At 41.0% G+C, this 18,063-nt stretch overlaps 1 protein-coding gene across 3 annotated transcripts; it reads right to left on the bottom strand.

The window, feature by feature from the left end:
- Positions 1–1,554: 1,554 nt before the first annotated feature.
- Positions 1,555–13,694, bottom strand: RDH12 (retinol dehydrogenase 12). Of its 3 annotated transcripts, XM_027843681.1 has the most exons (7): positions 13,556–13,694; positions 12,019–12,137; positions 10,553–10,708; positions 9,098–9,202; positions 5,289–5,498; positions 3,644–3,833; positions 1,555–2,355 (listed from the first exon to the last, which is right to left on the bottom strand). In XM_027843681.1, exons 1-7 carry the CDS (start codon positions 13,621–13,623, stop codon positions 2,262–2,264), a joined length of 942 nt encoding a protein of 313 aa, XP_027699482.1. In that variant the 5' UTR covers positions 13,624–13,694; the 3' UTR covers positions 1,555–2,261. The 3 variants fall into 3 exon arrangements, with proteins under 3 accessions (XP_027699482.1, XP_027699484.1, XP_027699483.1); XM_027843683.1 differs by lacking the exon at positions 5,289–5,498; XM_027843682.1 differs by lacking the exon at positions 3,644–3,833.
- Positions 13,695–18,063: the final 4,369 nt, after the last annotated feature.

The following is an 18,063-nucleotide window of genomic DNA, read 5'->3' on the forward strand; positions in this document are numbered from 1 at the left end:
AGGGTAGAACCTATCCAAGGGGGAAATTTCTCCATTAAATAACCTACCTGTGGTTCTTCAGGCATTACAAGCATTTACCAGTAGTTAGTTGCATTTTGATCCAAAGTCCTTTTCTGTTTGGATTCCAGATATACATAATATTGACTTTTGGGTAAATTTCTTTCTCTGAAAAACCACCTACCTACCTCATGACATAGAGTCACATAACTTCAGAGAATAAAGGGAACTTGGAGGTCAACAAATAACAATACCTCTCTGGAACTGCTCCTAGGGATATTCTTTTCTTCATGTGTTCTCTATTTTCTCTCTGCCCTTAGACTTTGCTCCCAGGCTCTTCCCTAATCCCAGCACTCCCGATTAAGATTCTAGATATCTTCTGTCCAGGTCTGCCTGTGCTTTGTTTATCAGCTCTTCTTACCAGCTCTGCCTCCAACCCAATACTGCTATTTTTCCCCCTTCCCTTTTTCCTGGTCTCTCTTATTCCTACCCGGCCCTGTCCCCAGCACACCTAGCCCAGCTCAAAGGTCCTTTAATCTGAGCAAGTCATATCTGAGCAAAACCATCACATCCTGATATAGTCAACCCCCATCCTGTTATTGGAAATGCTCAGTCTTCTCTTTTAGCACCAAAAATCCTGAAGACCTCACAATGACATTTTAGTAGAGGAATCAAATCACTTTGATGAAAGGGGACTTGATGTCACAAGGTATCTACAGAATTATATCCAGGCTGGAGTCAGGACAATGTGGCTTCCTTCTAGTACTTGGCTAAGAGGTTAGACACTAGTGCCATTTAGCTATTATAAAGGTCTAGAAGGGCACCAATTTGGAAATTTGTGGTCTCTAAGTTCTCAGATCTGATCTGCCTGAAATGATCCAGTTGGCCACCCCTTTATGGGGCTGTAGCATGTCCTTTCTCCCTTTTGAGATCAAGCTTGAGCCTGAGCCATGATGAAAGTTTAGATAACCTAGATCAGGGAAGTATCTGGGTCTAACTGTCCTACAGCTGTTCTACTAAGATCTGTGCTATCTACTGGAAGTCTCTCGTCTTAATCTGTGGGAGAGCGCAACAGCTGTGTGATTTAGGCCACCACCAACATACTCTAAATCATCAGTTATTGGGATATGACAGGACCTTAGCGATCCATTTACAGATAAGAAGACTTCTTTCTTAATGTTCCCGTGCACAAAGGGCACCAGTGTGGATCTGTACACGAGCTAGGTCTCCTGGGAGTAGTGTTAAGAGTGGGTGGAGGGGTTTAAATCCTGACTCCAAAACATGCTGTCTGAGCCCAGGCAAGTCACTTCTCAGTGCTCCCAGTCAACTCCCAAGACTGCAGATAGCAGAACAAATGTTGGGTCTGCACTGATGGAGGGAGTTAGTTTCCTCATAAACTCTCTAGATGGATGAAATCACAGATCTAATGGTGAAATAAAAAGAAAGAGGGTAGGTTGGATGTGAGGCCACTAATAGAAGCCAGAAGGCCTAAACCCCCTAGAAAGCTTCTCTTCCATGACCTTATTATTCTGAGAAACAGCAACAGAAAAGCAGAGATATAGAACTTATTTGGTCTTTATTTTCTCCAAAAATTGAGGAGAAAAAAAACAAACAACCAAAACACTTATAAAAGGAAACTCTCCCCATGCCTAGAGATGGGAAAATGTCTTTACAGCAGCAACACAAAGTGGCTCAGAGGAAGTATTCAAAGGGGAATCCAGATTTAGGGAGGAGGGTGCCCTGAGATCATTGACAAGGATTGGTTTTCCAACGAGAAGAAGGCTTGGCCATAGTCTCCTGCCAGTTTGAGAGGTATAACTCTAGGCCCTTTTCAATTCATCTAAGGCCAAGTAAAGAGTGTTTCTAAAATGGAAGACTAACTAGCTGGAACCAGGTATGATGAGTGGGGAAACCAATGTTAGCTCCCCTGGTACCCCTTCAATGGCTGCCATTGGTAAGCAGGGGCCTGTCTTTTAGGCCTAACCAAATAATCCACCGCGCTACTCACCACACCCTTTGGTGAGAAGATTATGTAAATGCAAATGTCTATCCAAATGAGCCAAGCTAGCAAGAGGACAGAGAGGACAAAGGTTCTCGGCCAGGTGATGGAGGTGGAATAGAGGAGGAGTGTGTCCACAAGCAGCGACTGATCCTTCCCATGTCAATGTGCCTTCTTCTTAGGGAATTGCTCCTGGCTGTTTGGGCTCAATTAGTCCCGGCTAGGGATATGAAGTCACCTTCTCTTCTGCCACCATGCATTCCCGCTAGATGCCCAGGAGCTCACAGCTGACATCCCACAGGCGCTTGGCTGTTTTGTTGTTTCGACCCTTTGGTGACACCCATGCTTTCTTGCAATCACTGGTTGAGAGAGGATGAGAGAGAAGTGTGGAGGTACAGCTTATGGTACCCAACCCAAACAAATGTCCAGTAATATTTCTATTTTCTATGTCTCTGGTGGACGCACTGTCTTGATCTTACTCCTTGCTTACCATTTGTGACAAGAATCAAGGAGCAAAAGATCAGGAACAAGCAAAACATAGCTATAGCACATCTAAAAAATATTCCATTTCCTGGTACCTATTAGCAAGCCGCAAGGCTGAGGAGCAAAAGTGAATACCCATAAAAGAACTTCATTCTGTGAACTATTCACACTTCCAATTTTTTTAGAGACTGACAGCATAATGCTCATCCCAACCCCAACCTGTATCCTAGCCACCAGCTCAACATCTCCCCTCCTTTTCACAGATTTACTACTAGAAGGAACCTCCAAGGTTACCTAATGTGGGAGATGATTAATTTAGACCCCTACTTTATTTCCAATTAGTATTAATAATTCAGTTGAGTTTGATTCCATAGGGGCAATGGCTATTACTGTTGTACTTGTCTACTGCTATACAGTTAGTCAGTCTAGTGAATCTAGTGAATCCAGTTGCTTAACCAATGCCTGATGAGTAAATGACCAAGCCCAGTGTGGCAGGGGGTGACTCAATGGCATGGAAAGTCCTCCAGCTACTTTTGAATTGTACCTCCACCTTTGTCATCAATTTGCTCCCTTTCCTAAAAGCCTTAATTTTATAGTGTTTGATTCCCAGGTGATACAGAGGACACAAAGTAAAACACAAGGTCTCATTGACTATATCTTGACCTTCCAGGAGAATCTTCAGCTCATGTGTGTGATAGCTTGGCTGGTAGAGGATATCCAAATATAGGCAAAGCTGACGGTCTTTCATTGACCTCATGTTGGGTGATAGATGGGGGAACAAATTCACAGGCAGCTCCAACTAGGCCAACAGGTCCTATGACTACTTGACCAAGGGGTGACCTAGTTGATTGATGACAAAGGTGGAGGTACAATTCAAAAATAGCTGGAGCTCTGCCTCAGTTTCTTTTATTGTAGATTGAACAATTTTGGACCCCACACTAATTCCCCTTCATTTTGCAGATGAGGAAACTGAGGTCCAGAAAGGACAAATGACTTGTCTTTGGTCACATAAGTAGTAGATGACTGAACTGGGATTTGAGCCCAGTTCCTCTGACATCCAGTCTTTCCACTTTCTTTCCATTGTGCCAAAGAGCTGTCACTTCTTCCCCAGAGTTTACAACCTTTATTTCCTCCATACAAACAGACAGTAAGGCTAACACCCACCTGAAATACCTGCCACTCTGAGACTCGATACCCTCAGCCAAAGCACAATGGAGGCTCGTCTGAGCTCCTTGTTGGGCTGACTTCAAGAAAGGGGTAAAAAGACGCCACAACAGACACAAGACGAATGAATGACGCACCAGTTCAGATTGGACAATGCCTGGGTGGACGGCATATGTGGTGACACCAGTCCCTGTGATACAAAGGACGGGGTTATACTGGAAGAGGATTCATGGAATAAGAGCCTATAGCACTACCACTGCAGTGGTACAATGATGAAAAAGAGACTTGATGCACATGAACGCATTGATGCAGGGTTTGATAGAAGCTAACTCCCGCCAGAGTATAGATTGATAAATAATCTCTCCCTTTCACCAGATAGAATCACAGACTCTGTCTTATAATTAATTAGAACCTAGGTGGTGCAGCGGATAGAGCGCTAGGCCTGGAGTCAGGTAGACCTGAGTTTAAATTCAGCTTCAGACACTTACTAGCTATGTGACCCTGGGTAAGTCAGTTAACCCTGTTTGCCTCAGTTTCCACAATGGGGATAATTATAGCACCTACTTTCCAGGATTGTTGTAAAGATCAAATGAGATAATATTTGAAAAGCCCTTAGCATAGTGCCTGATACATAGTAGGAAGTTAAATGCTTGCTCCCTTCCCCAAGACCTGCAAAAGTCAGAGCCAGAATTTTCTCAAATTTCAGAGAATCTTAGAATGTTAGAGTTGGAAGCAACTCCAAATAATATCCAGACCCTTCATTTTACAGATAGGGAAAGTAGACCCACAGAGTTTAATTGGCTTGTGGAAGTTCCTAGAGTTAGTAAGCGGTTAAGACAGAACTTGACTGCAGGTCTCCAGTACATTTTCCCAGGACTAAGGCTCTCCTACCTTACTCCTATTAGATTTGAAACGCTTTGAGAGCAAGGTCTTCTGCTTTTGTACTTGGAGTCAGGAAGACTTAGTGTTCCCCTGACACTTACTAGCTATGAAACTTTGGGAAAAATCACTTAACCTCTGAGTCTCAGTGTCTTCGTCTATAAAATAGAAATATTATGCCTGTAATACCTACATCACAAAATTGTTTTAAGGTTCCAATGAAATAATGTATGTAAAGTGTTTTCCAAACTTTGAAGCATTATCATTGTATAAATGTCAGGTTGTAGTAGTAGTAGTAGTTGTAGTAGTAGTAGTAGTAGTAGTAGTAGTAGATAGTAGCAGTATAGTAAAAATAGTAGTAGCAGTACTAGTAGTAGTAATAGAAGTAATAGAAGAAATAGTAATAGCAGTGATTGTAGGAGTACTACTAGGAGTAGTAATAGAAATAGTAGTAGTAGTAAAGTAGTGTTATTGTAGTAGTAGTAGTAGTAGTAGTAGTAGTAACCCTACTTATGCCCAGCAGTCAATACATATTCAAGGAAATGTTCTTGTCTGTTTTTTCTTGGGCATTGGGGGTGAGGTGAGGGTAACATGGGGAGGGTTGTTCTGGGAGAGAAGGGTAGCATAAAAACCTCTAACTTCATTGGAATGAGGACCTCCCATTGTGGAGGATCTTTCCTACTTTTTCTGAACCTTACTCCCACCATTTTTTTTTCTTAAACTTGAATTTGTGCCCTCCATTCCCATCTCTCAGCTCCAGGCTCACCTTTCAACCGATAAGCCAATTCCCGGGTAAAAAGCACGTTGGCCAGCTTACTCTGGATGTAAGCAAAGACCCTATTGTAGTACTTTTCCCCATCCAGGTTACGGAAGTAAATACTGCCAAAATGGTGAGCCACGGAAGATACATTCACCACACGGGATGGTGCTGACTCTTTCAGCCTCTCCAAGAGCAGGTGAGTCAGAAGGAAGTGGCCTATGAGCAGAACAGAAGGGTTAGAATGATGGAGACAGCAAGGAAGATAAAAGCAGCTATCTAATATGGAAAATAAAAAGAATGCTGGACATTGAGTCAGGAGAGAACCAGATTCAAATCCTGACTTGACATTTATCAGTTGTACAGTCTCCCTGCCTCAAGTCCCAGGGTTGGGCTGGAGCCAGCTGGAACCAGTTGTTAAATTTTCAGGGCCAGCACTTAAACCTCAGAAATCAGCAAATGTCACAAATCAGGGCTTGATTTATTATTTTGTGGATTGTCTAGATTTAAGAAAGTGATAGATAAAATGTTAATAATGCAAATTAAAGTTAAATGGATACATTTAAGCTGTGCATACATTTTGTTTTTGTTTTTTTTTTCCCAGAGAACTGGCTGTTAAACAATTATTTACCAGCATATCGCTGAGTAAAGTCTCTCTCTACTCTATGCTCCATAATAACAAGAATCATTTTTTGCCTTTATATATTCAGTGCCTAGCACAGTAGTTAGCATCTATTAGGCACTTAATAAATGCTTGTTTATTTATTTAATGATTGACCTTTGGTATGATCTTTCCAGCTTTATTATATATTACTACCTTGCATGCATCCTAAGGTCCCATCAAAGTGGCCTTCTTACTCTTTCTCATATATAGTACTCTGTTTTCCATCTCCATGCCTTTGCACTGGCTGTATCCTATGCCTGGCATGCACCCCCTCCTCACTACCACCTCTTAGAATCTCTAGTCTCCTTCAAGTTCAACTGTCACCTTCTACATGAAGATTTTATTGATTCCCACCCCTGTCCACCCTCCCACCCCCAGCTGCTAATGCCTTTATATCTATTTTGTATATAATTATACATGTATATATTGTTTCCTCCAATAGAATATAAGCTCTTGATGGCAGGAACTGTTTCACTTTTATCTGTGTATCTCAAGCACTTAACACTGACCCATAGGTGACAAACAGTAAGTACTTAATAAATGTTTGTTGATTGATTAATTGGTTCAAGTCACTTTGAACTGAGCCCAAGTTTCCTCATCTGTAAAATGGGGATGATACTACTCTCAATACCTACTTCATAGGGTTATTGTGAAGAAGGCCTTCTGCAAACTTTAAAATGCTATACAAATGTTGTGCTACCTCTGCTCCATTGTTAAAGGATGAGATCAGAAAATGAGTCCATAAGAGAATTTTTACCATGAGGGAGTCAGTCTTTTCCCTTTTCCTCAAACCAATGGACAAGGGTAAGGCCAGGCAATTTTTTCACTTATCCTGTCCCTTTCTATAATAACCTCTTGATAATTCCATCTTCTGCCCAATCAGAGAACACCAACAGCCTTTGTCTCTCTCTTTCTGGCCATGATTACATATACGTGGACCCAAGCCGTAGACAAGAAGGATAAAAGAGGGCAGAAGGCACATGGGCCTTGCAGGACTAAAGAATTCTAGACCGAGGGTTGGAAGTAATCTGTGAGGCCATCCAGTTCAATTCTCTCATTTTACAGACAAGGAAACAGGCCCAGAGTTTAGGTGACTTGCCTAAGTCCATAGCAGGTTGTTGTTCAGTCACGTCCAACTCTTTGTGACCCCATTTGGGGTTTTCTTGGCAGAAATACTGAAATGATTTGTATTTCCTTCTCCAAGTCATTTGACAGATGAGGAAACTGATGCAAACAGGGATACATGATTTGCCCAGGGTCACACAGCTAGTAATTTTCTGAGGCCAGATTTGAACTCAGTAAGATGAGTCTTCCTGACTTCAGGTCTGGTGCTCTATCCACTGAGCAATCTAGCTGCCCCATTAAATAGCAGGACTAGGAGTCCACTTCTGGGAGCCAGGATGGCGAGTAAGAAGTAAGTCGTTCTCACCCTCCCTTATTGACCTCTGAAAGCCCAGAAAATATCACCTTAGGAAAAAGGGAAATATGAACTGGTTTCCAGCCCAAAAAGCCTTCTTGGAAGAGCTCAAGAAGGATTTTAAAAGTCAAATAAGAGAAATAGAAGAAAAGTTGGGAAAAGAAATGAGAGGTATACAAGAGAGAATCAACAGCTTGGAAAAGAAAGGACAAAAAGTAACTGTAGAAAACAAATCCTTAAAAAAACAATTGGAATGAAAAAAAGTACACAAATAGCAGGACTGGGATTTCAACCTAAGGGCTTTCCCTCTGAATCCAACACTCTTTCCAAGAGCTCCCATGCTGCCTAAGCACAACAGCCTTGGCCTCTCTTCCTGCCTGGTTTTTCAACCTGTGAGGCTGCCCAACATTCTCAAGCCTTGCCTGTCTCTCTGGATTTGACTTACAGCCCGCTTTACCTCTAGCCTGATCCTTTTAGCCATACCTGAGTTCCCAGGCCTGACTTTGCTCAATATGTTCTGCTCTAATGCCAACCCACACTAGACTGACACTATTCACCCCAGTATCTTCTGAAAATTCTGATTTATGTGGGAAAAAATCCTTTCTTAGAAAAAGGTCAGGAAAGAGCCATGAACCGGCATTAATCAATTTGCTTGATAGCAGTTTGTCCGATTTATTGTGACCCTAATTCAATCTGCCATAGCCCTATAGCCCTTTCCTTGCCACAAAGCTATTGAGAATTCATAGAGCTGGTTTTAGGGCATCCCCATATGCAGAACAAGGAGAGGTATGCTGAGAGCCTTAAAGGGTTCACAAGTCGGGCTGAGGGCTCATAGATGCTTATAACAGGAGCTACTCTGGGGCCATGAAGGATAGCCACAATATCCTTCTAACTCTGGTAATTAATTGGTGGAACAGACATCTTATGAAGTTGACTCCTGAGTATTTATGTTGAATATGGAGCAGTTTATTGGATGAGTACCAAAAATGAGAGTAGAATACTAGTGTGAGGATGAGGTAAAGAGAGAATAATTTAGAGAATGACATGAATGTGTGGAAAGTACATGCATATGTGAAAGTATTCACATGTAGATCCCTGGGCAGTCTAAAGGCGATTTGTCTGGGTGTAAATCTCCAGTGGGTTCAGGTTTGTCCTAAGGATGAATTTTGATTTGTAGGAGCATGGGAAGAGTGAGAATCACTCGCAGCTTGTGTGTTCAATATGTAAAACTGAGTGCACATTAGTGCTAATACCAGGAGTGTGGAACCTGCGGCCTCGAGGCCACATGTGGCCCTCTAAGTCCTCAAGTGCAGCCCTTTGACTAAATCCAACTTCACGGAACAAATCCCCTTAATAAAAGGATTTGTTCTGTAAAACTTGGACTCAGTGAAAAGGCTGCACCCAAGGACCTAGAAGGCCACATATGGCCTAGAGGCCGCAAGTTCCCCACCCCTGGTTAATACCTTCCCATAGCACAATCCTAGCATTTGGGGAAAAGAGCTCTGCAAGATGATACAGCTGGATGTCATGGTTCTGAGCCCTTAGTATTATCCATACAGGAGAAGAGAATACCGTGGAAGTATGAGTGTGGGCTAGGGGTCCCAGGCATAACTGGCCCATGCTTTAGGTACACTGGGCCAAAGGGAGGTGACATAAATGGCCTCATTTCTCTGGATGTGAGCTTGAGAACAGGAAGAGCATGAAGGGGTAAGCATTCACCATGGACACACTACTTACCCAAGTGGTTAACTCCAAAGTGAGTCTCAAAGCCATCTGCTGTCTTGGAGTAGGGACACATCATCACTCCTGCATTGTTAATTAGTATGTGGAGCTGCTTTTCTTCTGACAAAACACAACAAAAGCAGAATGAGCCATGAGTAAGGGGGACCAATACCAGCCTGCCACAATCCTAACTATTAAGACACCTGCCCTGTGCCTTTATTCATGACTACACAATGTTGGTTCCACAAAGGATCCACTCAATCCAATCCAATCTAATCCAATAAACATTAAGCATCTGCTATGTGCCAGGCACTGTGCTAACTGCTGGATATGAAATTAATAAAAAGAAAGACAGTCCCTGCCCCCAAGGAGCTTACCATCTAATTGAAGGAGACAACACACAATAGGAAGCATGAAAGTGTGCTCATTGACAGAGTTACAAACATTGTATATAACCTTCCCCTTCAGCAACCATCATCATCATCATCTAGGGCCCTTTATCTAGAATCGTCCTCCCCCACTTAAGCCTTGCTCATGAACCTTTCTGAATAGCAGCTAAAAGCTGGTTCTCCATCTCCCATGATCCCAAAGTACAGTGCCCATTGATATGCCCCACTTAGTGTACCTACGGTCACAAAATGTTGTTAGCTCACTGACCAGCAAACGATAAAAGACAATGTAGGGACTCTGCAACACTGGTTCCACACCTTGATGTTATAGTTCAAGCCCAGGCAAAGAGCCTAGCATTTTCCCATATTCCCATCGCTGAGGCTAAAGGAAAATAAGGGGCCCCACCCAGTTTGTCTGCCTGCCCTTTTCCTGCCTCCCTATCCAGTCCTGCAGGTTCTAATAGCAGAACCAGTTGGGTGGGGACTGAGATGGTGCTGATGCAAAAGGAAGAACTCTGGGTGGAGGAGTCACTCCTACAACCTGTATTCTTTCTTCTCTAGCTTATGGCTTGGGGTTTAAGGACTACATTTTTTTCTTAAACATCATGCCTTAAACCCAAATCACTCTCATTGATTACCCAACAATAGGTCCCAAGCCTCACTTGGTCATTGTTTGGGCCCTGATTGGCTTAGAGTGAGTATAAATAGTAATTGTTTCTATTTTGGCCAGAAACTCTGGTTTGTTTTTTTTTTAAACTAGGTAAAAGAGGCCATTCTTTGTCTCATTTCTTACCTAGCCATAATCACTGAATGGGCATTGCCTCAGACAAACCAAGACCTGGGAAAGACCTTAGCTTAAAAAGGCCAAGGACTCTCATTACATTCCAGGTCATCACCAATTGTCCTAATCTATGTCTGGCCACTGGACCCAGATGGCTCTGGAGGAGAGAGTGAGGCTGGTGACTTTGTACAACCCTCCCTCACTTAAATCCGATTCACTTGCAAGTCATGGCATCACCTTCCTGATACCATGGTCCTCCTCAAGAACAAAGGACAAACAACAACCTTGCTCCCCCATCACCTGCAAGGAATCCCTTGGCAAAGGCTCGGATTGACTTGGTGTCAGACAAGTCCAGCTTCCGAACAAACACCTGCTGGTTCTTTGTTGCAGCCCGGATCTCACTGGCTGCCGATTCCCCCTTTAGTATATCCCGGCAGGCAATATATACTCTGGCTCCTGGGCAAAAGAAAGAGGAAAGAATCACTTAATTTTCATCTCTGGGGATAAATGCTTCTGGATGAGTTAGGAGATGGCTAATGAGGAGGTATCCAGAGCTGAGTACTCTCATAGGGGATAAGTGGGCTAAGTTCTTCAACATAATGGTGACAATTTTATCCTCTTAGGGTTTTCAGGAACCTGTGCACTCAGATCTGTTAACACAAACATGATTCCAGGCTGTGTTTACTCCTTTGTACACTGCATTAATGGGAAGGAGAGGAGAAATACATAGGTGTCGAATGTATGCTTGCAGCTTTTCTGGTAAAAGATAGTAAAATTATACAGATATACCAGTAATTATTCCTGTCACACTGTGAGAAGGGGCAATAGGGAAAGCAGGTTTACAGAGGGCCACAAAACAAGTCAGTGGTCCTGCTCAATTTAAACCTCCCAGTTCTCAATTATTACAGCAGAATCACAGAATTTTATTCCTGGAAAAGACTTTGAAGATCAACTAGACTGGAGATTCCCATTAAGTTGTCCCCCATCTTCAAGGGTTTTCAACAATAGTCTAAGGCAGAGGTGTCAAACTTAAACAGAAACTAGGGCCACTAAATTATAAGTGAGGATCCCTGAAAAACACATATTGACTTAGATATTAACTTACATATCAACATTATCTATGTTCTCTTGCATTTTTATTTATTTTATTAAATATTTCCTAATTATATTTCCCAATTACAGCCTCACTCATGATCCTGGCTACAATGTGACTCAAGTTCCATGTTTTTTTGTTTTTTTTTTTAATAATCTGTCTTTTTTGTTTGTTTGTTTGGTGAGGCAATCAGGATTAAGTGACTTGCCCAAGGTCACACAGCTAGGAAGTGTCAAGTGTTAGGGGCTGGATTTGAATTCAGGTCCTCTTGACTCCAGGACCGGTGCTCTATCCACCGTGCCACCTAGCCACCCCTGGATCCCATGTTTGATACCTTTAGTCTATGAAATTTGAGTAAAACTTATTTAATGGTACCATAAAACAGTAGATAATTGTAAAGAATGTTATGAGTAGTAGCATATTAACTCACCCTGGAGTTTCACAACACATTTTTTTTTGGTTGAAAGGGGCTTACAGAACAAAAAATGTTGAGACTCACAGACTTAGTCCAACCCCTCTATCTTTCACATGAGGAAACCTATTCAATGAGTTCTTGAACTCCTAGCCACAGGCCTCCAAAACAGGAGCAGCTAACAGCAAAGAAAGGTGAAGGGTGACAAAGTGGGGGACAGCAACAGGAAAAAAGACAAAAACTGAGAGAGCATGGACTTGCCTCTACGAGCAAGATCTTTGGCTGTCTCCTTTCCAATACCCGTATTGGCTCCAGTGACCACAGCTACCTTTTCAGGAAGCTGCGCAGTTGATGTACAAACTCCACCAGCAAAATGCTTCCTATAGATACAAAAAGAAAGATTATTAAAACTCATTTTCTTTTCCAGGTCCTATATGACTTGCATAAGAAATCACTATAGATTTCGTCCATCCTTTCTCTATACAATCAGCATGACACAGAAAACATGCTCCTTAACCTTAATTGCTCGCCTGACATCAACAGATTGCTTTTGGCTCAGCGAGGCAATCCCCTGGAATTCCCTGCTAGAAGGTGATGTATGCCTATGAACAAGGGATAATCATCTGGGCAAAGAGGATGAGGGCTTTGTTTGATTTGTTTTGTTTGTATTTTTTCCTTTGTTATTGTTCCTTATGCTTATACTGATTGATATTTAAAATAAAATGTACTAAAAAGTTTTTTAGCTAAATCAGAAGAAAGTTCCCTTGCCAGGAGAAGAGGCAAGTCCATGAGGTAGCAAAGGATGTAGAATCACAGGAACTTAAGAGTTAGAAGTGATTTTAAAGGACACTTGGCCAGATCTATTGAGCAGGAATCCCCTCTGTAACATCCCTGAGATATTTATGGTTTTGTCCTTTAAAAGTAGGTTCCCTACTTTATCAATACCCTATAAATAATACACATCACATCAAGTATAATATGCTTAATAAGCCTTAGTCAAATAAACTAATTTGCCCAGGACCAATGGACAAATTCTGAGCAGTACAATCAGTGGGTCAGACTTCGGCCATCCTCTATAGGAATACTCAGCTCTGGCCACCTCTCTACTTCTCCACGGGTCTAGGAAGTCAGCCATCTGAGGTACAATGCATAGAGGAACAACAAGGCCCTAAAGGGATGCTTTAGCTTCAAAATGGGATGTGGATGGTCCTTCTCTTTAGACTTTTCGATTATTGACAATCCCCAGATTTTCCCTTAAGAACAAGCAGTCCCTAACATCTACGAAAGTCTAACCACAACAGAGAAATCACAAAACTGAATGAGAAACTAGGTCAGTTGAGATATGGGAGTTTCAAAGAAAACAAGAGTTTATTCATTTCTTTCCCAGAATTCCCCTAAGCATTCATTAATTAATCCCTCAGCAATCATGACCCATGTCATTCAACAGTGCCATCTGGACGACGGATGCTTAGTAGACAGGGAGGTATGCATGCATTAAAAGTAATCAATACAGTTAAGATTCCAACAGCAAGTTATCTCCTAAGGTCCTTCACTCTTCCTACCAGTCCCTAAAGGATTCAAAATCACCCATCCTCCACTTGCATGATGCACTTTGCAAATTGGCTTGACCTCCTTTCTCCTCTTTCAGGGTGGTATCTGTAACTACCGCCTGCCTGTAGTTCCTACTCCCACTCCCATCTCCCAGTCCGCCTCCATCACTTTTTCCTCTCTCAACAGAAGTGGTCCCTGGTTCAGGAGTAAGGAAAGATTTTTAGTGAGCCAATGAATGAACACAGACCTGATGTAGGGAACTGCCATGAACAGGAAGGAAAGGAAAGAAGGGAGCAGCACCAAGATGCCTATCATCTTCCCAACCTGCTGCTCCTGCTGTTGTAACTCTCACTTCTCTCAGGCTCCTGGCCGTGTGCTTTCTCTGCTCCTCCCAGCAGACTGGATCTGAGCTCAGAATCGGATTTAAATTTGTGAGCTGTGAGAGCATGGCCTGCTGGGAGATGTAGTCCAGTTCCTAACTGTTGAATTGTGACTGGGAGGAAGGGTTAAAACTTTCAACTTGTTAGGGAAGGGAATGTGGGGAAACTGGAGAAACTTCTCTGCATCTCACTCATCCCATCACATTTACTAAGATATGACGGCTCCTTTTTTTTTTTTTTTTTTTTTTACTCTTCTCTCTGGGTCTTGTATTGAAAGGTAACAAAAAAAAACTTCAACAATAGATTGATTGCTAATATTTATATAGCACTTACTTTGTGCCAGGTACTGTGCTAAGCACTATTATCTCAATTATTATCTCATTTGATCCTCACAACAACCCTAGGAGGAAGGAACTATCATTATCCCCATTTTATAGATGAAGAAACTGAGGCAAGCAGAAGTTAAGTGACTTGCCTAGGGTCACACAGTTAGTATGTGTCTGAGGCCGGATTTGAACTCAGGTTTTCCTGACTGCAGGTCCGGTGCTCTATCCACTGCACCATCTGATAAATAGACAAAACATTTATTAAGTCTTTACTATGTTCCAGGCACTGTGCTAGTCATTGGGAATACAAATACAAGCAAAAATCGAGTCCCTCTCCTCAAGGAGCTTACATTCTAATAGGAGAAAGATGACATAAAAGGGGATGTTATTTGAAATACAATAGAATGAAAATAGTACTAAATGTATACATTATTTCTTCCTTATAGAATCTTAGAGCTGGAAGGGACTGTGGGGTTTCCTGTTCCACCTAGTCTGGGAACAGAAATCTCTTCTACCTTATTTGAATAGTGACTGCTTCATCTTCTGCATGTCTTCCTAAGAGTGTTATGTGGGGAAATCAGAAGAAATGAGTAATAATAATAATAATACCTCATATTTTATAGCACTTTTCCTTCCATCTCTGTGCCTGGGCTTCACTTACTGGTCAATTCTATTTTAGAGAATGACCAAGTTCTTTCAATGATGGCCTCCTATATAGGGTCTCCTTTGATTCCAAGGTTGCTATGTGAACTTTTTCCCCTTAATAGAATGTAAGCTTTTTTTAAAAAATAGTATTTTTCCCAATTACATGCCAAGACAGTTTTTAGCATTCATTTTTACAAGATTTTGAGTTCCAAAATTTTTCTCCCTCCCTTCTTCCCTTCCCCTCTTCCCAGAAAGGTAGGCAATTTGATATAGGTTATATGTGTGCTATCATGTAAAACATATTTCCATGTTAGTCACAATTATGAAAGAAGAAACAGATCAAAAGGAAGAAAAACATGAAAAAGAATAAAGTTAGTGAAGAAAATATATTTCGATCTGCATTCAGAGTCCATCAGTTCTTTATCTGGATGTGGATGGCATTTTTCTTTGAGAGTCCTTTGTATTTGTCCTGGATCATTGTATTGCTGAGAACAGCTAAGTCATTCACACCCGACTATCACACAGTGTTGCTGATACTGTGTACAATGTTTTCTGATTCTGCTCATTTCACTTTGCATCGGTTTGTACAAGTCTTTCCAGGTTTTTCTGAAATCTGCCTGTTCATCATGTCTTATCACACAATAGTATTCCAATATATTCGTTTACTATAGCTTGTTCAGCCATTCCCCAATTAATGGGCATCCCGTCAATTTCCAGTATTTCGCTACCACGAAAAGGGCTGCTATAAATATTTTTGCATATGTGGGTCCTTCTCTCTTTTTTACAGAATGTAAACTTTTTAACAGCAGAGACTGTTTCCATTTTGTCTTTGCATCCAAAGTATTTAGTATAGTGCCTAATATATAACAGGCACTTAACCAATGATGAATGAATGAATGTATAATTCAAAGAAATAATACCATAGGATTTAGACCTAGAAGGAACCTAATAATTTAGTGCCTCCCTTCATTTTATAGTTGAGGAAACTAAGGTATACAAGCACTTACTCTCATTTTACCAATGAAGAAATTGAGGCTCAGAGAGGGTGACTTGGTCAAGGTCACACAGGTAGTCAATGGCAGAGCTTGGTCTTGAGTATGGGTCATCTGGCTCTTGGTGAATTTTCCTAAAGGGTGCATTTTTCCTCTATACCACACTAGCTAATGTTGACATTCCCTTTTTGTGGAAGGAGGGAAGCAAAAAAAAAAAAAAAGCTAACAAACTCCTTGTCAGCTAAGAGAAATAACATTTTTAGAGTTACCTGCCCACTCTGTCTCCTCCAACCAGAAATGATGGTGGTAGGTGAAGTGAAAAAAGTGCATTAAATAAGTGAAGAAAGGAGCCAATAAGAAAGCAGTGGGGTTAGGAAGAATAGAGGGGAGAATTCACACAGAGTGAGATGTGCCAAAGGTCAGAGGGGCCACCGCCATAGTTCTGCTGCACCCCAGCAGAGCTAAGGCAGTCACACGGGTCTAAAGGGATGAGGAAGGAGGTACCTGTCACCGTGGGTGATATGATGTCCCTATACTAAAATCTACAGTGGCTTCTGATTATTTTTTATATTGAATCCCGACTCCTCTGATCATGATTCAGTGGAACACGTTTCATCAAGGCACAGGAAAGTCCAAGAGAAACACATTCCTTTCATGTAGTATCATAGGGATAATAGGTGAAAGGGATCAAAAACATCCTAGCCATCTAGTGTTTAGATTATGTGAGCAGGGTCTAAAGAGTACACATAGGGGCAGCAAGGTGGTGCAGTGGACAGAGCACCGGCCCTGAAGTCAGGAGGACCTGAGTTCAAATCTGGCCTCAGATCAAACACTTGGCACTTACTAGCTGTGTGACCCTGGGCAAGTCACTTAACCCCGATTGTCTAAAAACTTAAAAAAAAAAAAGAAGTAAAGAGGAAACATAGAAATAACTTGACAAAATAGTTATTAAACATGATCTTCGTAACTCAAAGTACCCTATTGGTTTTGTAGAGTTCTTTTTTCCAAGTGAGAAAAATATGATGTTAAAAGAAAAATGTTTCTCAACCCAGTATTGGGACATTCTCATATTAATATTATCACATAAGAAAGACAATCGTTGTTGCTTTCATCATTACCAAAAAGCACGTGCCTACTTATTCATAGTATTGTGCTAGACCCTAAAGACCCCTGAACAAATCCCAGCCTCCGCAGTAGCTTACAATAAAAGTCAGACAATACTAAGGCAAAGGGCAAGAATGATTTCACATTGCCCCCCTTGTTCCACCACCCTCCCACGCCAACCCCATCGCTATATTCCAAACAAACTAACCTGCTTTATGTACCCTGTTGCCACAGCACCAATAAATCAATACTTTCCATGATGTTTGGCTTCTGTCATCCTATAATCCCTACTCACAATATACTTGTTACTTAGAATTTTTGTAACTTCTGAACCAGTCTTCCTGTGAGGACATAAATGGATACTGCTTGATAGAGAATACACACACCCACACCTACATATATGGACTATATAAATATATGTGTGTGTGTGTATGTGTATATATGCATACCTACATACCTACATATATACATATACATATATATATATATCTATATCTATAATGAAATTGGTAAGTAGAAGCCTTTTCTCCTTAATATTAGAATCCTGAAGAAGTCCTCCTCCCTCATTCCCATCTAAGTCTGCTTCATATATAGAATCCAATGAGAAAACTATAACTTCCTAAAGCAAAGGTTCCATTGTTCTTCTTTGAGCAATTAACCTCAATGCAATTGCCCTTGGCATTGATCAAACTAGTTAGAAACAACAAAGAACACTTAGATAATAATATTGTTTCCCACTTACACATGAAGTTTATGTCAATTTCACTATTTGTTGTACATGTTGGAAAAATCTCTCTGTGTTTCCAAAATTGCAACAATATTCAGCTCAAGAGAAGCAGTTCTCTTAGCACACAGATTCTTTTTTTTTTTTATGATTTTCCTTTTTTTTTTATTATGTACTTGCCAGACATCAACAGACCCAATCATTTCCACATACAAAGAAAAGCAGAAAAGAAGAATTATATATGAAACTATAAATCTCTATCATATACAGATTATTTTAAGTATATAATAAATTTAACACAATAATTCTGATAGTCTCACTTTTAATAACAATTAATAATAGAAAATATACAAAAATAATGTTATTTTAATTAATAATATACTATAATAATTAATAATAATAGCTAGGATTTATATAGCACTTTGAGGTTTGCAAAGTACTTTTTACATATATTACTTCATTTGATCGTCATGTCCTAATAACATACTGGTCCAGTCTACTCATTTCACAGATGAGGAAATTGAGGCTAGGAGCAATTAAGTGACTTGCTCGGGATCATACAGCTAATTAAGTGTCTGAAGGTC

The sequence above is a fragment of the Vombatus ursinus genome, unplaced genomic scaffold (assembly GCF_900497805.2).
Source record: "Vombatus ursinus unplaced genomic scaffold, bare-nosed wombat genome assembly UNPS02014926.1, whole genome shotgun sequence".
Classification (NCBI taxonomy): domain Eukaryota; kingdom Metazoa; phylum Chordata; class Mammalia; order Diprotodontia; family Vombatidae; genus Vombatus; species Vombatus ursinus.

Excerpts from the sequence above, each read along its gene's own strand:
- RDH12 (XM_027843681.1), bottom strand. The coding sequence starts at position 13,623 with ATGATAGGCATCTTGGTGCTGCTCCCTTCTTTCCTTTCCTTCCTGTTC. Across the intron at positions 12,138-13,555 it reads ATGGCAGTTCCCTACATCAG|GAAGCATTTTGCTGGTGGAG; the intron begins GTCTGTGTTCAT and ends TTGTATCTATAG. Across the intron at positions 3,834-5,288 it reads ATTGGCTTATCGGTTGAAAG|GGACTGGTGTCACCACATAT; the intron begins GTGAGCCTGGAG and ends TTTGTATCACAG.